Source organism: Vulpes lagopus, chromosome X, assembly GCF_018345385.1.
Source record: "Vulpes lagopus strain Blue_001 chromosome X, ASM1834538v1, whole genome shotgun sequence".
NCBI classification, from domain to species: domain Eukaryota; kingdom Metazoa; phylum Chordata; class Mammalia; order Carnivora; family Canidae; genus Vulpes; species Vulpes lagopus.
This window is the reverse complement of record NC_054848.1, coordinates 15870457-15894663: the sequence shown is the minus strand read 5'-3', so window position 1 is coordinate 15894663 and position 24207 is coordinate 15870457. Positions and strand designations below refer to the sequence as shown.

Below are 24207 nucleotides of genomic sequence, written 5' to 3'. Positions count from 1 at the left end.
ACATTCATCAATGTTATAAGCTCTATTTCAACAGCACATGTAAGTGAATAGGTCTGGGAAAGAAGCAATTTATCTATCTTAGTAGTATTTATGGAGGAACTAAGTATGAGATTCAAGCCTTAATGCCCTCTTTCCCTCCCATTCCACACACGAAGTATGTAGTTTTTTGCTCCTTGAGATAGCCTTAGTACTTGGGGAAACTGCAGGGTCAATCTTCAGTCTGAGATTGGGTTTATTGTGACATCATAAACTCTTAGAATCTAATTTGATTTCATAGGTTATGTTCCATTTGCCAGAGACTCTCCTATACATTTATTTGTGTGACTCTAGCCCTCCTGTTGTTTGTTTCTTACCTGGCTGTTGAACCTGACACAGGCTTTTGTTGACTGGCTCTTTTGCCCAGACTTTGCTGTCAGCAGTCTTCTAAAATGCATCTTGCTGTGTACCTAAGCTGGCCCTCCTCTAGCAGGATGGGTGTGCTTAGCCCATTTTGATACGCACGTGGGATACATTAATTCAGATGGAAAAGTATGCTTGTTGAATTGGCCAGAACAGTAATCAGACACCCAAATGAACAATTTAGAATACAGATATAGCAAATTGTTGAATTTGAGTGGGAGAAACAGTGGAAAGCAAATGTCGTATTTAGTTAGTTCATATTAGGGCAAACCTAGTTTATTGTCTTTAAATGGACTGAACTTTTCCATTTGTTTACATAGGTCTTTATCACCAGTACCTAGAAATTCTGAACACTACAAGCAAAGACATTCTCATTATGGCTGTGACTATAGGAAGGATCCAAAAAGACCCATGACTTGGCGAATGGAGAGTCAGAAACATGGACAGAGTAAATCAAGGATTCCTTCTCGTGGAAATACACATTACCGATCTTATGAACATAGATCACCTTCCCCAAACCTAAGAAGAAACTCTTTAGAAAATGTTTATTCTTATAAGCCTTACCGAGTATACTCACCAGGAAGAGGGGATGGTAACAGAAGATCTCACTATACCCCCAAATACTCAGGAAGCGTACCCTACAAAGAGCACCAGAGGAATTGTTATCCCCAGAAAGTACAAGGAAGGTATATTCCTGATGACCACAGCAGAGTCAGAGGAAGTGGAAAAGGAGGGAAACCGACTCAGAGATCAGCGGCAGATTCTTTTAGGTTCGAAGGAAAGTGGCATGAAGACAAGTTGAGGCACCAGAGGATACAGGACGAAAACCATCCTCAGTCACCTAGAAGAGGTTCTGAAGACTGTGAGAAAAGGAGCTCTTTTCAGAAGAGGTATAAGAAAACATTAAACCTGGGTAATTTTGTATAAAGCCTCAAGTGAAAAAGTCTGTTTACTGTTTACTTCAACTTTATGGTTGAAGAGAACCACCTTGAAAAGCTTTTGTCTAAAAAGATAAAAAGCATATAATGTAATTATGGTCTACTGGTAGTAGTGAAGTATTTCTTTTTAGAGTAAGTCATGTTAATGGCTAGAATTGTAACAAAAGATGGTATTTTCCTCTTTTGCTACCTTGTGCCTCTATGAATTGGCTTGAGGGATTATAGTTAACTGGCCACTGCATTTAAAGCCATGCTGCCCAACATTCCACACATATAAATTCTTACTTTCTTCTCTCTAGTGCAAGTGTAAACTGCTTTATGTCAACACAGGTATCCTGAGGATCGTGCTTTCAGAAAATACAGTCACACATCAAAAAGACCCAAAGATGTGGAGAGGTATGAAAACAGAGAGCCTGCCAGGAACCCACAGTGGAAGTTCGGGCATTCTCTTCCATCTTACCAAGAGAAGAAGGAGCAGCGGAACCTTGGACCATCTCATCGACATACTCAGAGGGAACCTCCAGAGACCAGTTCAGCAACCAGGGTATCCTGTGACTATCGCCACAAACGTCGTAAGGCCTCAGGTGGGGACCAGGACATTTCTGATGGAAGAACGCAGAAGCACTCTAAGGAGGAAGATAGAAAATCCAGTTCTCAAAAAGGCTCCGAAAATAGACAGTCCGTTTGTTTTAATGTTGGAAGAGGGAGAGAGACTGAAGGTGGGCAAGCCAAAGAACCTTCCAAATCATCTAAGAAAGACTGCACTGACTGCACTCCCTCTACACATTCAAGTAAAAGTGATGTTGGCTCGAAACCCTGCAGCAACAAACGGAAGGAGAAAAGAAAGAAAGAAGGGGGTGGCAGAAAAGAGAGCAACTCTTCCAGCAACCAAGCTGATAAAAGTAAACTTTCCAAAGTGAAACCTTCATCTGCCAGTCTTAAGAAGAAATCACTTACTGTTAAAATAGATGCGAAGAAAACAATAAATACATCCAGGTATTATTTTTGTTTTTTCTTTGTGCTATTTAAGAAAAATATGTTTCTGCCACCTTTATTTGAAACTTTGAAACTGGAACTCACGGTGTGTTTAGAATCCATTGAGTGGGGAGGGATTGCCTGGATTTTTTCACAAAAGCCCTGTAATGAGGATGAATCCCATGATTAGTAATACAGAGTGATCTCATGTCTACTGGTTTCCACATCTTAAGTATCTCAAGATACTTTTTTGGTGCAGGGTACTCTCTGGAGTTGTTTCTTTTCATGAATTTATGTTTCTGTGCTGCTAGATTTTCTGTAACCAGGGATAGGCTGGGTGGAGTTAAAGGTGCCATTCCTTGCTCAGTTTCTCAGAGCCTGTTTTCCCTGTTGCCTCAAATCCAGAGAATTTTTTATCTGGAAGGGCTCTTCACTGGCCGTGATTTTATAGAGGAAGAAAGCGAGGCCTTGAGAGATGAAGCGACTTGTCTAAGTCAGAGCACCTGTGGCTCAAAGAGGCAGGTAACCTCACTTGGTTCCTGCTGCCATCTCAAAACAATTGGTGCTCAGCCAACTAGCTTCTCCTAGGTAGAGGAAATTAGGCTAGAGTCTAGAAAGAGACCTTTTTTAAGACATTCACTTTAGCTCTTAATGATTCTTAAAAAAAATAGGCTACTGTTTTAATAGGTTATATTCTGCTAAAGTGGTTTGCATACTTTGTTCAGTTATGCATATTACCTCGGTTTATGGATTCTGGAAATAATAAGGCACTACAGTTGGCTATGTCAGCTAAGTCTGTTCATTTCCTTAATACACTACCAGTATTTGAATAAATAAAGTGATGGGCTGTGGTGATTTGATGCATTTATGTTTACAGTTCATTCATACTTGTATTGCAATCAAAAACAATTTTAAGCGAAATCTAAGGTCAGAATATGACAGGGAGGGAGGTAAACCCACAGGTTCTCTTTCTTTTTTTTTAAATATATGTATATTTTTTCTTAAAGTTAGATATGGCAGTCCTTCTCCCTCGTATTTCCCTTACAGTCATGTACTTACAAAAATATTGTAAAATATGCATATGTATATGTCCACAGAAAGCATTTATAAATATGATAATGTTCTAGAAAGCTGGACAAATAGAGGGGGGGAATCACCCAATATTCTACTACCCTAGGATAGTTTTATTAACAGCTTAGTACAGCTCCTTTTGTTATTTTTCTGTGTATATCTATACATGGTTGTCATAATACTATATAATTTTATATTCTATTTCATATAATAAGCCTTAAATCATTTTGTGCTATTATATTTCCTGCTAGTTCTTAACCTTAAGAGCACAAAACCTACTGTAAGCATCAACTTTGAGGATGTTCCCTCAAGCTTTTTTCTTTTGAACATTACACTATGAAAATGTCCAAATACACAGAAAAGTTGAAAGAACTGTGTGGTAAATACTTATATTCCTACCACTGAGGGTCTACAATGAAAATTTTACTCTACTTTCATAATCATGTATCTGTCCATTTATCCATCAATCATTCCATCTTATTTTTTCCATATATTTCAAAGTGGATTATAGATATTAGTACCCTCCCCTTTAAATTCTTCAGTATTTCATTTTTGTTTACATTTTTTCCTTTGGAGACAAAATTGCATACAATCAAATCACAGGAATCTTGAATTTTTTAATAGAAGTAATGATACATCTATATTTAATAATGATGTTAAAAAATTAGTTAACTTAATTCTTTAATTAATTAACTTAAAAGAGATTAATAAATTGGTTTAAAAAATAAATTGGCTTAACACTTTTAAAGAATCTTAAAAAATATCAGTTCTGAAGGATTTTATTGTAATCTCATTAGAAATATTGAACATGGTTAATTTTATAATTAGATATTAAGAAATGGAAGCTTGATTTTCATTATGTGTCACAAAAATAAGCTTCCCAAAGTTGAAGCTGCTGTATCTTTTCTTTTGAATTTATGAATTATAATTTTGTGAAATTTATGACCTGTCAGCACATGTCTGAATTACCTGACAAAGACCTTAGGATGACTTGATCCTTAGGATGGCTTGTGTAGCAGAGCTCTCACTGCAAATCCTTCCTATTCAAAGACCTGAAGAAGAAATAACTTTGTAAATATATGCATCTTGACAGTATGATAAAGCATAGTCGACAAAATCTCTCTGATGATAATTATTTATTGATGAATGGTTAAGTTGTAGAAGAGTTTTGTGGGATTGGATTTAATTATGTATGGACTGATGAAGTATCCATAAAACAAAGGCAGTTAATGCCTTCAACAAAGTCATGTTTTCAACTATTAACATAACTTAGATTTTCCTCTGCTTGAAAAGATGAAAATAATCATAGAGTGGAGAGAAATTTATTTGTTGGTTAAAATCTAGAGGGTTTATCCATTTTTTTGAAAATCTGAGATGGTTGTTTATGCATTCATTTGCTTTCTTAGCTTTGATCACATATCAGTGTATGTTCTTCCAGTTATCATTGTAGTTGAAGACATATGTGATTAGCCTAGTGATTTTTCTAGATTCCAGTTTGTATCTAGAACAGCAGTAGATTGACACTTGCTTGAATGTTCACTGCATAGTTAATACTTCTGTTAACAAAAGCTATATTCTAGTGACCCACTTTGTCAGAAACTGCATAATCAGAGGTAGAAGTTACCTATAAGTCATAATTATATGTTTCAGAGTGTAAATTACGGAGTCATAATATGAAAATTTCTACAAATGCTATTATGAATTCCAAACACTGCTGTGTACATCTTGAAGTTTTGGGGCAGATGAAGGGAGTTTGGGTTTAATGTTGAGCAAGTAGGTGAGAGACTGAACCTTGTTCAGGCTAGGAAGGAAATGTAGAGAGGAGCAGGGGGTGCCATTCTCTGGAGAATAACAGGGGGTGCCATTCTCTGGAGAATAAGCTGGTATGGATGGACCTGAGGCTCCTTTGACCTCTCTGGCTGCTGGTACTAGGTGTCTAGGATGGGAAGGTTGGCTATTAAAGTTGATATTAAAGTTCATATCAGTCACGTATGCATATAATCCTTTTATCTCTTACTCCCCCTCCCCAGAAGATACAGGGAAGGCCTCCCTACCCCCATCAGCTATTTCCCCATTCTGAAGGAGGATGAGGTGGATGATGGGACCTAGAAGACATCAGAGCTCTGATGCTCTAAGGAAAGAGGTGCCACATGGGTGGGGGACCAATGTGAAAAACCATAGGATTGAAGGAAGGTAACCCAGTGACACAAGTTTACCTACCTGTGATATGCCATGGGTGGAGATACTTTTGTGATAACACAAACCTGCTACCTCACTGTTTATTATCAGAAAAAGCTAAGATTTTCCCCCCTAATATTTCTAATATACGTTTTTAAAAATCAAAAATCAATTGAGATAAGCTTCCCTTTCATTCCTATTTTTCACCCTAGCTTCTCTAGTATGTCTTAGGGAACCTAGCATAAGAAGATGAATATTCTGTTTTGGGTAGGGGTACAACAGTTTTTGTTTTCTACTGGGTCCCTGAGCACTCTGACATTGGCAGACCACCTCTCCATTTTGGAGAGGCCCAATTTGGGCCTTTTTGAGCCCAAATTAACCTGTAGTTTCTCCTCCTGGCTTTACAACTTTGCTTCCATTGGCCATGTGTTGGTAACTGTTGAAGCTGGGTTGACAGGCTCATCATAGGATTTTCTGAACTTTTGTATATATTTGAGACTTCATATTATAAAAAATAAAATATTTAAATTTTAAATTGGTCTAAATGAAGTTATAATTTTAAAATAAAAGCAAGCCAAGAAAGTTTTTAAAAACACACTTAAATTGGCCTCAATTAGAATTTTGAAGTCTGTCAACTTTTTAGCTAAAACTGTTATTTCAAATTGTCTAAGTTGTTTTCCATTTATTATTTCTTCATTCAGCAAGTATTTTTTTGAAGACCCACCTTGTGTGAGACAGCCTGTAAGGGTACCCTGGGACTATAAATTGGCGTAGGATCGGGTTTCTCTTCCTCTGGTCTAATAGACAATAGGGCGATGGTGTTAATACCATGGCACAGTGAGTGATACACAAGGTGGAGGATTCTGGGAAGGCTTCTTTTAGGAGTTGTTGACATGTGAACTAGGCTTCAAAGGTTTTAAACATGTGGAGATGAGATGAAAGACATTTTATATTTATAGGTTAACAAAGGCAGACAACGCACACAGGAACTTTGAGCTGTGCTTCAAGTGGTCAGTGAACGGAATAGATGGACAGGAGGCTGTGAAGGTGACATTGCCACAATGCCAGCTGGTTTGACAGGAATAGCTGATCAGAGAGGGCAGGAAGCTCAGTTCTGGCTGCTGCCTTCTTTCTGTGAGGTGACTTGGATGGGCACTGGGGTTGGAGAGGCCAGTTCAAGGAACTTTGTGAAAAAAAAATGCTGAATTAGGGGAATAGCAGTTCTCCCTAACCCTTTACCCTCAGCTTTGGAAATGCTAAGTGTCTTTTGAGGAAGACAGGAGCAAATGAATAACTGGGAGAGTGCTCTTTGAGCAATAAGATGTTGTTCTTAGGAGATAACTGAGAAAAAGGACAACTTGATATGTGTCGCGTGGATTCTGTTGTAAGCTTCCAGAGGGCAGAGGATCATCCATTAGTTTGGGTTATTCTTGGGCTTTTTGTAATTGTTGTTTTGCCATGCAGTTGGGTTTTTTGATGGATCTTAACTGTATATAAGAGGAAATTAAGGTTTAATGTGGCTTTTTATATTTTCCTAGTTATTAACAACACTCAGTGAGAACATCAGGGGAAATGTCCTTAGAGAAAAACAAAACAAAACCAAAAATGAGTGGAATTGGAGCAGGGAAGAAAGAAACCTGGAAAATTTCATTCGAACAGTATCAGAAGTAGTACTAGAATACAGGTGTTTGGCTATATTTTAATTTTTAAAACTATCTAAACTGCATCTCAAATGAGAACATTTAGTCTTTTCAGCTTACCTACTTGTATTGGAAGTATTTCTTGAAATTATGAAGTTGTTAATCAATGCCTGTCTTAGGAAATAGTGAAAGGAAAATGTGAACCAAGAGGTGATTAAATGTATAAATGTAAATACTTAGAACATTTTGCATTCTCCAGTTTCAAGAAGCCTTTTCTTATAGCAAAACCATCATAATTGTTTCTAAAAGACTAAAATTTCAGGTAATATGATTTTAATATTTCCTAGGAAATGACAATTTTAACATTTTTTAATAAGAAATCTTGCAGTGGACTAACTCCAGGATAAATTGATAGGAAATGTAAACACTAAAATTTCGGGAATTAAGTATAGCTGTAAAGTATACCATAGCACTCCTAGGGATTGAGGGTTGGGAATGGAGTGGGTATAAGAGTTATATCAGTAATTAACTTGTAATAAATGACAAGTGAATTTTAATAATTGCCAGGTGGAAAACTGGAAACCTTTACAACTAGTTTCCTCATGGGAGAAACTGAGGCTGCAGTACAAAATGTTATCAACTGATTTCCCCTTATGGACGGACCATTTTTGTAGTTCTATTTGAATATATTATTTTTCTCCTGTAAAATGTTTTTAAAAGCATTTTTTTGTATGGAGCAAACTTTTTGTACTGTTTAAAACAGTATTTGTAATTGTTTGTTAGTAGAGGTTGTTACGGGCCATTCTAGCTTCCAGTGTTTATCACTGAATGTCTCTCAGTTATCAGATACGCAGTGGGAAGCTTGGAGCAAATTAGGAAGAAAGAAGGGAAGTGAGTCTTCTAATTAAAGTCTTTCTGATGAATCAAGGAAACCATAGCATTGGCATCAACCTGCTGCATAATCGCTTTTCCAAGTTTCTGCTCTGGCAGGGAGTTGTCTCAACAGTGCTAGTTTGAGAGCAGGGAGCATAGAAAGTCGTATGGAAGGCTTGCCTCTGTTAAGTTAAAAATAGACACATAAAACCTTCTTATTAGAGAAGTTAAAAAGTTTAAAGAGTATCTATAAGCTCCTCATTACCCTGGAACAGTTTTATATATATGGCTGTTAAGTGACTTAAATAAATTAATCTGTGCATGTGTACACCCACACCCCAAGATGTATCCATCAGATTGCTGTTATTTATTCCAGCGGTGCTACTGTTATTTAAAACATATTTCAGGGCTCTCTTGTGGGTTTATCTTCAGTCTGTAACATACTCATAAAGAACGTCAGCACTTGTAAATCTCAGTTCTTTGGTAGTGAACATGATTTTTGGGAAGAAGCAAAAAATATTTAGAGTTAAATGCAGAGGAGTAAGATGGCTGTATGCTAGTTAGTGCCATTTTGGGTCCAAAATGAGGTATAAATATAAAATAACAAGACATTTTCTTCTGTGACACATAATCTGCCTCCAGACAAAGAATTTAAGAGTAGTTTTAAGCAAGAGCAGCTTTCTTGGAATAAGGTGTAGTTTCCCATTATGACACTTGGAAGGATTATGTTCATAACAAACACTCAGCTTCTGGGATGGAAAAGCAAAACACCCAAGACATCCATTGTCCCAGTGTCATAGCACCTTCCCCATAGGGCTATTGTAAAGATTAAATGAGATAATGTTTGTAAACAAGTTCTGAGCCCCTGTGTTTGACTTGCAGTAAGCCCCCAATAACTGTTGGCTATATGTCATAATCATGACTTCATAATGACACAGAAAGGTCAAGAGAGCTTCTAACACAAGTTATAAAGATTCAGGAAACATTAGAGTGGTAGAATAGCTGGTTTTATATAACAAAATAACAAATAGTAGCATTTCTTTAAGGATGCATTTAGGGTGAACACTAATTGGTTCTAAGGATCATAACTTCGCTAACAACTAAGACTATTTGCTGACAGTTTAGTGAGATCTTATAAGTGATTAATCCCAACAGAGTTTGATTTCAAAATACTAAGTTTCTCATTGCTGATATAGAGGTATAAGGATTTTTATGAAGTCAAAGAAGTTATTATGTTTGATAACAGCTTTTAAAGTGTGGTAGTACTTCAGGATAGCATAAGCTTGCTAGATACACAATTTCATGGACATTTGGGAGTAGAAAATAATCTAATTGATTATTTTTTGCATATTGACCTTTGATGCCTTGCTGTATTTTTTGAGGTAAAAATTGTTTAACTTAGAATTTTGAGGATTTTATTATTAAAGTGGCAAATATTTAATGATCTCTGATTTGAAAAGGAGAACTCAAAACCATGTGTCTAAGGCTATTTCCTCCTACGCATTATTGCACATGTTCTATGGCATACAGTTTAGTGCCTTAACTATAAGAAAAGATAAACATCTTTTTAGTTTTATAGCTATCTTGATTAATTTTAATAAGTTCTTTTCTAAGTACACAGTTTCCAATTTAGTTAAACATTTACAAATTATTCTAGGGCTGCTTCTAGCTATTCCACAGAGAGACAGATGTCACATGATTTGGTTGCTGTTGGCAGGAAAAGTGAGAACTTTCATCCAGTGTTTGAACATCTTGACTCAACTCAGAATACTGAAAACAAAACTACAGGAGAATTTGCTCAGGAAATCATAACTATAATCCATCAAGTTAAAGGTTGGTATATTTTGCACATACATTAGGGATAACACAAAAATAATGTACTGATTTTTCACAAGATAAAGGTAAATATCTGTGATATAGTAATAGTAATATTTCATTATAAATTAGGTCATTAATAAGGAAATCTGTTGGAGAGAGTGTAAGGTATTAATTCAAGCCTAGTTCTTCATGTGTTGTTCCAATAACCTGATACTTCAAAACATAGTAGATTACAAATTGAAAGTCAGAAAGGGAGAGGATGGATTCTACAAGAGACAGGACTATTGAGAGTCGCGAGAAACAATAACTGATAACCAAACAGGAAGGAGGAAGCAACAAACACCTTATATAAAACTGGACAAGAACTCTGGAAGTCTAGGTATTTTGGTGATATTCTTAAAGCCCCCTGAGGGCGTTGCTGGGACTTTGTGCCATAACGGTGAACATGAAGTGATTGATAAAAAATTCCAGTTTGATTTGGCATACTCCATGGCATCAGGGAGTTGTATCACAAACACTTTAAATATTTGCATTAAATTGTTTCGTTTTAGCTTCTGGCCAGTTTCCATTAATTGGAAAATTCAGTCACATAGAACACCTTTCTTCATTGATGCTGCATAATAAAGCAATCGTGGGTATGATAAACTGGAGACCTTCAAGAATTTCAAAATTTTTATATTTCTTACTAGATATTTGCACTGATTTTTAAAAAAGATTTTATTTATTTATTCATGAGAGACCGAGAGAGAGAGAGGCAGAGACACAGGCAGAGGGAGAAGCAGGCTCCATGCAGGGAGCTGGATGTGGGACTCGATCCCGGGTCTCCAGGATCAGGCCCTGGGCTGAAGGCGGCGCTAAACCACTGAGCCACCCGGGCTATCCCTGATTTTATTTTTACCTTCATGCAACATGTTTTGAAAATGGATTATTTTCTCTGCATCCTCAAATTAAGGCACATACTTACTTTGAAGCATGCAGTTTGTCTGAAACAGTTCACCTTCTCAGTTCCAGCCCCTCTCACCCAAAGGAAGTGTGATTCTTGGAGGAAAGGCAGGTGGTAGTGCAGAAAAATCCAGGACATTGTCCCAGAGTAGGAGCAGTAAATTAGGGAAAAGGATTGCTTAAATAGCATTCTGATGGGTCAAGTGTATTACCTTTCTCTCCATCCTGTTAAAAGCCTTGTAGCATAGCTTATTTCATACTGTCTTCATGAGCTTCAGTTCATGTTAATTAAAGTACAATGGCAGTAGGACTCCTTCTGTGATATATAAATAACATTTAGCTTTCGTTCAGAATTGTTTTGATGTTTCTGGCTTGTTTTTGAGTTTTTTTTTTTTACTCTAGGTGAACTGTAAAACTCTGTGCCATCTTTACTTCCCAGTATACTAAGGTCTTACCTGGGAGAAGAAAGGTACTCACTTTGAGAGAGCCACTATCTTTTCCCCCAACAAATAAGCAGGCATGTCTAATAGGAACAGAATCCTTGGGTTGATAAGTCAGGCTTTTTTTTTTTTTTACTGTTGATTAGGCTTGGGAAAGCATGCGAGCGCTACAAATTAGTCTGTGGAACACGTCTAGGTGCCACATATTTTCGAGAGAAAACAGGTTGGACGTTTTTTTTTCACAGTCCCTTCTTCCTGTGCTTATGTGTAATCTTTTAAGTGATAATCAGTTTTACACTGAGATAAACTATTTGTTTCCTTTTTCAGCAAATTATTTTCCATCATCTGACATTACTCTACATGAGCGTTTTTCAAAAATGCGAGATACACAAGCTGCAGATGTAAATGAAATTAAATTGAATTCAGATCCAGAAATTCACAGGTAATGATTGATTATTGTATGCCCATTTAACCCATGGGAATAAACCTCAGAACAGATTCAGGAAGGTACTGCTTTCTGTCTTGCTGTAGACTCTAGGACTGCATTTCCTACCTAAAAGCCAGGACTAACCCAAGCAGGTACTGGGCCATTGCACTTTGACGGAATCGGTTGTATTAAAGCCATTGACTAGTATTGTTTAAATGTGTAGGACTTTGACAATCTTTACCTACCTAACTTTGATTCTGTGTCTATAGTAATTGCCTACTGAAGTTATCACTGGAAGAATGAAAGACAATTATCGAGCCATTGAAATCATGGGTTGCTTCATGTTGTCAGAAATGGCTGTTCTGAGGGCAGCCGGATGAAAACCTATGTCTTCTTCTGCTGGCACCTGTCCGCGCAGGTGGTGTGCCGTGTCTTGCGAGCTGAGCTGAATCAATGTTAGAATGCAGTAGATCACCGGAGCAAAGTTTAAGGTTACACAGACTAGTGATTTGAGAACCACTAAGGCGTCACTATCATGTTGTTCACAGGATATGTGTGTCCTGGGAGACTGCCATGTAGATGAACATCCAACTTGGCAGGAGGTTTCTTTTGCTTTTTCCAAGACACACCAGCTTTATTTCAAATTCCATTCTCTAGTAATGGAATCAAGGTATCAGTGTATAACATAATTATTTAATTGTAATATGCCTTTATTATTTTAGGAGAATAGATATGTCTTTGGCTGAGCTTCAGAATAAACAAACTATGGTATATGAATCAGAACAGGTAAGTGAATACAATTTTTGCTGAAAGATTCTCATTGTTGGCATATTGGTGGAAAAGGGAACCGGTAATGGAGAGTGAAAAAGGGATTTTAAAGTGGGTGTGAAAGAAGGATTGAGACCCAGGAATCTGAAATTTACAAAGCTCTCCAGATGATTCTAGTTACTGGCCAGGTTGCAGAGAGAACGCTGACAAAAGACAAAAATATTCCCTAAGAGAGACAATCCCTAAGGGTAACAGCTTTGTAAAATTGACCTACAGTTATAGTGTTAATACTCATTCTAAAACTTCACACTGTAAAGCTTGTGGAAAGTATGTTTGATACCTACATTTTTCCCCAAGCAGTCATGTGGAATATTTTTTTAGATTACACATGGAATGAATGCAGAGGAACTAAGTTTAGTTTGATATTGCCCTTCTTGTACTGTAGAATGTATGAAAAACTCTGTGGAATATGAACTAGCAAAATAATGAAAATAATACTGAATTTTTGTATTGCCATGCATTGTATTCCCACCCAACACTTCCTCAACTCATACATTCCCCCCACCTCCCCTCATTTCTTTGCTAATTAGAAAAACTCTCTGGACTGGGGCACGGGGAAGAAAACTGGCTCTTGGTTTAGAAGTATATCAAGTTCTCAAAGAACTGCTAATTTATTCATTGAGAGTAAAGTGGTTTTTGTAGAGGAAGAATTTTAATACATTTCTGATAGAATATGTAAATAATTTTTTTCACTTGTAAATAGTTAAAATTTTTATTAAACTTACAGAGAGGTAGTTTGGTTTATTGAATAGATGCTATTTTCAGAAAATTTCCACTCATCAAAATACTATAACCAACTCATAGGAAATTTGAAAAATCACCTCTAATTCAACCACTTAACACAAAATATCATTTGATCATCTTTTATCACAGTCTTACATCTGGCATTTTAACATAGCCACTACCATACTATATTAGTTTCAGATGCTTTTTGCTTTTTACTTAATAATATTGCTTTTATGTAAAATCTCTGAGCTCCTCATGATTTTTTATGACTGAGGTTTTTCAAATTTTAATTAACTTTTCTCAGTAATTTTTTTTCATGTTGACTTCCACATAGCCTATGTTAACCATAATTTAAATGTTAGTGTATTATTAGACTTAAATTTCCCATGAAATCATCCTTCCCTCTCCTAAAAATTTATTTTCCATTTACGTTGCTTCCATTTTTTGATAGTTTTAAATATAGCACTTTGAACATATTTGGGTAGATAGCCTTTTCGTAGGGATAGTGTCCGAGAAGTGGGATTCCTGGTTCATTGTTATGAACTTTTCTGTCTGTGCATTGTCGATTGTGTCTCAAGATATTTTAATCGATTTACACTACCATTAACAGGGTGAATACAAGGTAACTTATTTAGGACTTTTACTTAAGGTTCTTATTAGATATGGTCTTTGTGCAACTAACAGTAATGTGAATGGTTTGTCTTCTGTCAAAATTCCTCAGACTCTGGTCAAAATAATAGATCCAAATGATCTACGACATGACATTGAAAGAAGGAGAAAAGAACGGTTACAGAATGAAGATGAGCACATTTTTCACATAGCTAGTGCTGCAGAGAGGTAATCAGTAGATGAAAAACATCCTATTATCAGGGAGTTTTTGGTTTTAGCATATTTTTCAATTTTTGTGTGTGATGATTTTCATTTTAGTGTAGGGATTTAATCCTTCAAATTCATTTTATATGTTTAAGTGAAATCTTTTAAAATGTTTCAAAGTTATTCAGTGATCATCATATGCTGTTTGATTGAAACAACAAAAATTAAGGGGTAGGTGAGTATTTGAGGTCTTTGTAATTTTAGAAAAGAGTATAACAGCTTTTTGAATATTCGCAGGTGCCAGGACCTGCAAGTTTATGGACTGTTTGATTCAACTTCACTGAAACTGACACATTCTGCCCTTTAAATTCTGGTGCTCTTTGAATATTACAAAATTTCCTGAGATTAATACAGTTCTCTTTTGGAACTTTTCATGGATGTCTGTCCATGAAGCAGAGGTAGGGGTAGTAGAAAATGTGGAGGAGACAGGAGTTGGAATCCCACCTCTGCCATTTTATAAGCTGTTTGCTCATGGGCAAACTGGCTTAGTTTCTAGAGCCTTTTCCTCTATAAAATGAGATGAACTGATTTATGATGTAGACAGTTTAGACATATTAAATGAGCTGGCACATGCAAAGTACTTATGCCATGCATGGCAAATTGATTATCAGTAGATCCTTGTTTTTCTTTCCCAATTCTGTACTTCTTTTAGGGGCTCTGAGTATTTTAGATTGGCCCCAGTTTATCACTAGTTTTAAAAACTATGTGGGATTCATGGCAAACCTGGGGCCCCATATAATTATGAGGTATAATGGAATAAGACAACATTTATACTTCACCCAAGGATCTTCAGGCTATTTAGATCTCTCAGAAAGTAGGAGTATATGAACAGGAAGGGCCAGTGTTAATTCTCTTTCCGTATCCCTTAGTATCAAATTACTAAGATAACTGACTAGCCTTTTAAGTCAAGTCTGTGGCTAACTAGGTCTTAGTCAAAATACATGGAGCTTGTTTAAAACTGGACTTGAAAAAAAATAAAAATAAAAAAAAATAAAACTGGACTTGATGTTGACAGCAAGTTTGGAACTCATTAAAAGATAGCTATTTGTTGAGGCATATAAAACAACTGAAAGTGGTTAGAATCTCATCCTTTGGTGGGTGAAAGTCTCTAGTTTCCCAATATGACACAGCATGACTGCTCTTTAGCAACATAAGATCTCTCTCATGCTTTTCTTAACTCAGCAAGTGTAAGAAACTCAGTGTGCCAAGAAAGAGGATTTTTAAACCAGATTTAAAATAATCAGCACTTTATAAAAACCATGTAATATGTAATGCTTTAGAATATATCTTCACCCTTTGAGATGAAAAAGTGCTTGAGCCCTGAAGTTGCACCTGAGTTCAACATCCAGCTCTGTAGACACCTAGCTACGTGACTGATCTTAGGCAAGTTATTTAATTTTCATTTCCTCATACATCAAATACAGATGAGAATTATACTTAGCTCTCGGTGGTGGTGAAGATTAACTAAAGTGACAGGTGTGAGGTACAGAGTAGCTGGTCAGCATTAAGTATTATTAATATTTGCTTTGAGGATGGTGTGTAGTGTGCAAAGATAGCATTCTGTACAGTGTCTTTTGCTAGGTGTGTTGAACTGTTTTATTTGTATTGGATAGCTGGTGTGGCATAGTGGAGCCATGTGGATTTTTTTTCTTTTAGCCATGTGGATTTTTTAAATTGAAATATTACTGACCGTAAAATTCATCCTTTGAAAGTGAACAATTTAGTAGTTTCTAGGATATTCACAAAGTTGTGCAGTTGTCACCACTGTCTAATTCCAGAGCATTTTCACTACTCCACAAAGAATCCCTGTAACCATTAGTTGTCGTGCCCTCTTTCTCCATTCCCTCAGCCTCTGGCAACCACTAACCTACTTTCCATCTCTGTGGTTTTCCTATTCTGGACATTTCATATAAATGCAGTCATGCAGTATCAGGCCTTTTGTGGCTGACTTCTTTCATTTAGCATATGATTCTCAACATTACTCCATGTTGTAGTGTGAATATTTGTTTTATGGCTGAATAGTATTCCATTGTATGGATAACCATATTTTGTTTATCCCTTCACCAGTCGGTGGATATTTGGGTTCTTTACACTTTTTGACTATGGTTAATTATGGTGCTGTGAACATTCATGTGAAAGTTTTTGTGTGGACATATGTTTTCTTTTCTCTTGTGTATATACATAGGGTTGGAATTGCTGGGTCCTATGATAATTCGGTGTTAAACTTCTTGATGAACTACCAGACAGTTTTCCACAATGGCTGCCTCATTTTGTATTCCCATTAGCAGTGTATGAAGGTGCCAGTTTCTTCATATCGTCACAAGCACTTGCTATTGCACATCTTTAAAAAAAGATTTAGAAAAAAATTATTTCGAATCTTTATATTTATCCTAATTTGATTTCCTTCTTAAAATAAGAAATAAACTGTTGATTTTATCCTTTTATCTTAGAAATTCAGTCTATGAAATTGACCTCTTTACTATTTTTGCATAAACCTTTTTAGTCCAGTGTTTAGATTTCTGTAGAAATTCAGAAGAAATGAAATATGAAATCATAAATCACAGGATATTGTAGTTTCCCACCTGTGTGATCTTTTCCCCCTCAAACAGTTATATGCAAGTTATTTGTGTATGTTTGCCCACCATTGTATCCCCACTGCCTTGAGCTCAATTGAATGAATGTTGACTGAATGAATGAAGACTTTGCAAAGGAGTATATAGGACGGAGGATACCTACATTGTAATATATTTAAGCCTTCTTTTAAGCCTGATTACCTTTTATTCCCTAATACATAAGGTAATCTTTCCTGAGCAAGCCTAATGCTAGGACATTCTCGAAAACTCTGTTCTCTCTGTTTCCTCACTTCTGACCAATATCTTATCCTAATGTCTCTATGTCTTTTCCTGACCCACTCTTTCTCCCTCTTGTAACCACCAGTACTAAGTTCCATACAGTGTTACCAAGTGTTGTGCTATATAGGCATGATGTAGTGGAGATGTAGTGGAGCATAAAGAAGCTTCAAAATAGAATCAGTAGACTTTGATAGGACATCAGATTGCAGAGACTTTCCTTTTAGCTACACAGGGTATAGAAAAAATACAGTGAAAAGGTATACACAAGGTCCTTATCCTCGTCAAGCTTACAGTTTAATGGTAGGAGAAAATAAATAAATACATGTCAGTGAGTGATAGGTGAAAATAAGGCACAAGAGAAAGTCTATTAGGACAGAATAATATGTGTGGTGTGTTTTTATTTAGATAGTTATGGAATGCATTTAGGATTTTTTTTAATTGAGCAGAGATGTGAATTAAGTGAGGGAATTCACCATAGGTTTTTTTTGGGGGGGGGGATAATATTTTTTAAGAGCAGGAACAGCAAAGGCAAAGACCCTCAGGCAGGATCATGCTAACTCTTATTTAAGGACTAGAAAGCAGACCAGTAAGGTTATAACACAGTGGAAAATGAAGAGAGTAAGTAGGTAAGGCCAGATTGTTGAAGAGCCTTGGAGGACATGATGACTTTGTATTTTACTCTGAGTGAGATTAGGAAACATTTGGGGTTCTAACCCAAGAAGAAATATAATCTCATTTCAATTTTAAAAGATTCACCTTGGTTGCTGGGTAGAGAATGGATTGTAAGAGCAAGAGAAAAATCATTTCTTTCTCATCTAGAAAAAGATTACAGTCAGGAAGTCAGAGTATGGTAGGTAGGGTCAACCTATCAGGAAACCAGCCTCCTCAGATCTTGTTCCTCAGATATCCTCTCCACGTGGTATCTTCCTTATGGTCCAGGATGGGTGTTTGTGCCCTACCCATCATGTCCATAGTCTAGTCTTGTCTTTAAAGACTATGGAATTGATACATGCAGCTTCAGCAACATTGGTCAAAATTTAGTCTCATGGCCATACTTAGCTGCAGAGATGCTGGAAAATAGTTTCTTTAATTTGGATACTCATTTGGTCACAAATCAAATATCAAAGGGTTTAAATTTTTAATTTTTTAAAAATTTTTGGGGGAGTTTACATTTTTTATTGTGGCAAAATATACATATAATAAATTTACATTTTCACCATTTTTAAATGTACAATGCATTGGCATAAAGCACATTAACAGTGTTGTGCAACCATCCACATTATCCACTTCCAGAATTTTTCCATCTTCCCAAATAGAAACTCTATACCATGTAAAGAGTAACTCTGTATCCTCTTTACTCCCAGCCCTTGATAACCTCTGTCCTTTCTGTCTCTGTGAATTTGCCTGTTCTAGGTAATTTATATATACATACATATATATATATATATATATATATAATCATATAATGTCCTTTTGTGTCTGGCTTATTTCACTTAGAATAATATTTTCATCCATGTTGTATCATATGTCAGAATTCCATTTTTTTTTAAAGATTTAGTTATTTATTTATTTATGATAGACCGAGAGAGAGAGAGAGAGAGAGAGAGAGAGAGGCAGAGACACAGGAGGAAGGAGAAGCAGGCTCCATGCCAGAAGCCCGATGTGGGACTCGATCCCGGGACTCCAGGATCGCGCCCCGGGCCAAAGGCAGGCGCCAAACCGCTGAGCCACCCAGGCATCCCCCAGAATTCCATTTTTTAAAAAAAGTCACTCCTTCATAAGGCTGAATAATATTCCATTGTATATACTACATTTATTTGTCCATTTTTCTGTTGATGGACATTCAGTTTGTTTCCAGCTTTTGCCTATTGTATATAATGCTCTTAAAACGTTGGTGGCATCATCTTTTTGATTATAGCCATCCTAGTGGGCATAAAATGTTATCTCATTGTGGTTTTGATTTGCATTTCCATAATGGCTAATGATTTTGAACATCTTTTCATGTGCCTTTGGTGTGTCTTCTTTGGAGAAATGCCTATTCAAATCCTTTGCCCATATTTTAAATTGGATTATTATATTTTTTTGAGATGTAAAGAATTCTTTATATATTGGACATTACTCCATTATCAGATATATGCTTTGCAAAGAGGATTTTTAAAAGTCCATTGTTTTATTTATGAAAGTAATAGTATATGCTAATGGCAAACATTTGGAAGTATACAATAAAGTATAAAAATATAAGGCATTCTTAATTTCGTGAATCAGAGATAACCACTGTTAATCATTAATACATTTCCTGTCATTTATTTTTTCTGGGCATATATGTAGTATATTTTAAATAATTAAAATTACCCTTGGGGCACTGGCTGGCTCAGTCAGTAGAGCACATGACTCTTGGTCTCAGGGTTGTGTTCCAGCCCCACGTTGGGTATAGAGATTACTTAAAAAATTTTTTAAATCTTTTTTTTTAAAGTAGGTTCCATGCCCAATGTGGGGCTCAAGCTCATGACCCCGAGATCAAGAGTCAGTTGCTCTACCAGCTGAGCCAGCCAGGCACCCCCCCAAAAAAAGCCTTAGAATAAGTTATCCTCCAAATACAGCTTTGCACCCTACTCTTTTGACTTACTATCATATCATGAGCATTTTGACAGAACATGAGAGTTTTTAACATTTCATAATACTCTGAGTAGCTATTCCATGTCAGGTTTTGGGATCAAAGCTGGGACCACAAAATGAACCACCTACAGTGCCTCCTATAAAGGGATCACAACTTGCTGGGTAAAACAGGCAGGTGCACCAATAATAAACACGAGTGATATGTGTGAAGACCCCCCCAAGTGCTTATTTGCTTGTAGCAGGGGTATCTAGTCTACCTCAGAGGGCTCTGGAAAAGTCTTCCTGGAACAGTGCAGATGGAGCTAAATCTTGAAGTTGATCTAAGTGGAAGGAAATCACAACAGAAGGGATTGCTTATACAGACTCATGGAAACAGGAGAGATTTTGTATGTTGGGAACTGCATGTGACTAAATGTTTCCAATGCCCAGTGTGCATGTTGGGGAGATTGGAACAAAGTGACAGGTGAGACAGGAAGAGCCTTGTAGGTCATGATGAGGAGTGTGGATTTTATCCTGATGTCAGTGGGGGACCCATGGAAGGGATTGAGGCAGGGCTGAGGTAGTGAGCAGTTTGTTCACCACAGAGCAGGAAGGATCTGAGGAACACTGTGGGGAGATATGGGGATGTGGCAGGGAGAGGACTGCTCGAGGGCTATGAAAATGAGGCCCTACCGTCAGAAGAGAAGCCCAAGGAAGGACCTTCCCTCCCAAGTCCGGCTGCCTGAGAAGAGGCCATAGTGGCCTCTAGACATTGTGATAACGGGAGAGGGGAACTGTCCTTTGTTCCTGTGGCCCAGAAGCAGCAGAGGTCTCAGCTCTGCCAGTGAGGGGACCTGAGCCAGTCACACACTTTGTGTCTGGTGCTTTCCTTAATAGGAGTCTGTCAGCAAGGGAAATCCAGTGCTGCCAAAGTCTCAAGAGCAGTAATTATTTTCCCTCAGAAAACACACATTCTACATATGGTTTCGGGGGTTACAACCCCCAGGAAAACTGTCCTTGAACCCCAGATTAAGAGCCCTGGTCCAAAGAATACTGTTTCCCCCTATTGCTAACTTTCAACTTAGCCAAATAATGTTTGTTGAAAAATAAGGGTTTTAGCCTTGATAACTATCATTTCATTTGTAATTTTAGTAGTGGTAGATCTTTTGAGGTTTGTTGCTGTTATTGTTGATGTTGTTGTTGTTTTTACTATTGTGCTGCTTTAATTGTCTCTGAAGGGGGCAATTTGACTTCTCTTTTTTATTTGTTGGGTAAGGTAAACTAATAAAATATTCTTATTTTCTTGCTTTCATTTTATTAGGGATGATCAGCATTCCAGCTTTTCGCGGTTGAAGAATACTAATGTTGATGAATTCCAAAAACCTACAGGTTTTATAAAATCAAATTTTAGAAAATTTATTCAGAAACCTCCCATGGTAAGATTAGAGTTCCAAATTTTTCATTTTTGTACACTCCAATATCTTCACACATACATATAGAGATCACCAGTATTTTTCTAACGGTTCATTAAGTACATGTTATGCTTCTGCTATTCAGTGTTAATATTCTGTTGAGTCTTATACTTACTATGATAGAGAAAATAGTAATCTCTGATTTAGTAGGATTTTATTTCATTTATTGTAGTACTAACTTTTTAAAGATTTTTTAAAAAGATTTTATTTATTCATGAGAGACACAGAGAGAGAGAAAGAGAGAGAGAGAGGCAGAGACATAGGTAGAGGGAGAAGCAGGCTCCATGCAGGGAGCCCAATGCGGGACTCAATCCTGGGTCTCCAGGATCACGCCCTGGGCTGAAGGTGGTGCTAAACCACTGAGCCACTGGGGCTGCCCCATTAAGATTTTTTTCTTAAGATTTTTTTTGGGAACAACTTTATTAAAACGTAATTTACATACCATGAAATTTTCACCCATTTTAGGTATACCATTTAATGATTTTTTTATAAGTCTACCAAGATACATAACCATCCTCATAATCCAGTTTTATAACATTTTCATGACCCCCAGTGATGGCCCTCATGTTTTTAGTTATTCCTTGTTTCCCACCCCTAGCTAACCACTAATATCCTTTGTCTCTCTAAAGGTCGGCCATTTCATAAGACAGTTCAAGAAAAGCAGTTGGCTTTTGAAATAAGAACAAGCAAATGACAGAAAGTTGGAAGCCAGAGTCTGTTTGTAATTTGATTTTGGAAGTGATGTTCTATCACTTGTATCATACACTGCTTAGAAGAAGCAAGTCTCTAGGTCTAGCTCACACTCAAGGGAAGGGGATGACATAAGGACCTGGATACTAGAAGGTGGGGCTGGGCAGCCCGGGTGGCTCAGCGGTTTAGCACCGCCTTCAGCCCAGGGTGTGATCCTGGAGACCCGGGATCGGAGTCCCACGTCGGGTTCCCTGCATGGAGCCTGCTTCTCCCTCTGCCTGTGTCTCTGCCTCTCTGCCTGCCTCTCTTTCTCTCTCTCATGAATAAATAAATAAAATCTTTTAAAAAATTAAAATTTAAAAAAAAATAGAAGGTGGGCCTCACTGGGAGCCTGGTCAGAAGCTGTCTGGTACGGTCCTCCCGCTGAGCCCTAGTGATTCACATCCCTTCACTTGCAGAATACACCCCTCCTTACCGTGGTCCCCCAAAGTCTCTTCTCATTACATATATCTTTGTGCACTTATTCAAATTTATAGACTTAGTATAAATTCAAGATGACCGCTATGAAAAGGTTTTATAGCATACTGCTCAAGGCACATGCTGCTTCTATAACAGCTGGCTCCAAGACAAACACTGAATACAATTTTCACATTTTGTCTTTTTTTGTAAAAGTGAAAACCCTCTTTGGATTACCTTCAGCTAATGTAAACTGGTACTAATGTAGATCTTTCATAAACTACATTTGGCATAGTGTAAACTATATTTACCTTCAGTAAACTGGTACTATGCCTTTTTTTTTAACTTGGGGAGAGAGATAAAGGTGTGATAGAAGAAGATTTGTGAGAAAGTACAGCAAATAGAATAGCAAATGGAATGAATAGGTTATAAGACTTGATTTTGGAAAAAAGAAATTTCAGGATGAGCCCCATCTTTTCTGTTCCCATTAAAGGATTCTGGTTCTTTGTAGTTGCAGTCTTAATACTCTGACTTTTGATACTTTTCATGGCAGGAGCATCACCTCAAATCAGTCACCTGAGTCAGCAAAACCTGCCTCCTGCAGTGTTGAGAATTTTCTTCTTAGACAATGGGAACCCTTTAGCAACTCCACGTAATAATGGGTTTGGTTCTCTTCTGGATGCCTGAATAAATACTAAATGTATAGTCCATTTTCTAAAAGTCATGCATTGTGTTATACAGTAGTATTTTTTTATACTTCTCACATTCATGAATTAAAGTAGCCCCTCACAAACTACTATGGGTTCCATGGAGGAAGACATATGTATGTTACTACAGCTAAAATACGTGCTACATGTTTTGTGTTCTTAATCCTATACATTTAAAATGTGCATTTTTAATTTTTTTAATTTTTAATTTTTTTATTGAAGTGTAGTTGACAAACTATTACATTAGTTTCAGGTATATAACACAGTGTTCAATGAATCTTTGTGTTATGTTCATCACAAGTGTAGCTGCTGTCTGTCACCACACAACATTATTACAATACCATTTACAATATTATGTATGCTGTACTTTTCCTCTCTGTGACTTATTCATTCCACAACTGGAAGCCTATATCTCACACTTCTTTCACCCATTTTGCCCATCTCCTCACCCCTTCTCCTTCAGCAACTATCAGTTTGTTCTCTATGGGTCTTTTTCTGCTGTTTACTCATTCTCTTTGTTTTTCATATTCCACATGTAAGTGAAATCATACAGTATTTGCCTTTCTCTGACTTATTTCATTTATCATGATACCCTCTAGGTCCATCCATGTTGTCACAAATGGCAAGATCCCATTCTTTTTTATGGCCAAGCAATATTCTACTGTATTTATGTATCATATTTCTTTAACCATTCATCTATTGATGGATGCTTAGGTTCCTCCCATATCATGGCTATTGTAAATAATGCTGCTATAAGCTGGAGTGCATATATCTTTTTAAATTAGCATTTTCATTTTCTTTGGGTAAATGCCCAGTAGTAGAATTGCGAGATTGTGTAGTAATTCTATTTTTAATTTTTTGAGGGATCTCCATACTGTTTTACAGGGGCTGCACCAATTTACATTCCCACTAAGAGTGCACGAGGATTCCTTTTTCTCCACATCTTTGTCGCTTATTTCTCCACACTTATTTCTTGGGTCTTTTATTCTAGCCATTTTGACAGGTGTGAGGTGGTATCTCATTGTGGTGTTGATTTGCATTTCCCCGATGATGAATGATATTGAGCATCTTTTCATGTGTCTGTTGGCCATCTGTACATCTTTGGAAAAATGTCCATCTAAGTCCTCTGCCCAAAACTTGTATTTTTAAAATGGTAAGAGGAACTTTAAAAAAAAAAAACTTTAGGGATGTCTGGGTGGCTCAACAGTTGAGCATCTGCCTTTGGCTCAGGGCGTGATCCTGGATTCCCAGGATCGAGTTCCACTTCGGGCTCCCTACATGGAGCCCTCTTCTCCCTCTGCCTGTGT

General features: G+C 37.0%; 1 protein-coding gene across 5 annotated transcripts in view; it reads left to right on the top strand.

Annotated features, from left to right (window-relative positions):
- BCLAF3 (BCLAF1 and THRAP3 family member 3) overlaps positions 1 to 24207 on the top strand; it is a 60911-nt gene that overhangs the window by 22341 nt on the left and 14363 nt on the right. For 3 of the 5 annotated variants that reach the window (XM_041741817.1, XM_041741819.1, XM_041741818.1), the window contains 7 exons: positions 720 to 1289; positions 1668 to 2333; positions 9732 to 9907; positions 11602 to 11716; positions 12424 to 12487; positions 13977 to 14092; positions 20897 to 21011. In XM_041741817.1, the coding sequence (XP_041597751.1) occupies positions 720 to 1289; positions 1668 to 2333; positions 9732 to 9907; positions 11602 to 11716; positions 12424 to 12487; positions 13977 to 14092; positions 20897 to 21011 (1822 nt within the window). The remainder of the gene's footprint in view (positions 1 to 719; positions 1290 to 1667; positions 2334 to 9731; positions 9908 to 11601; positions 11717 to 12423; positions 12488 to 13976; positions 14093 to 20896; positions 21012 to 24207) is intronic. The other 2 variants (XM_041741820.1, XM_041741821.1) reach the window with 2 other exon arrangements.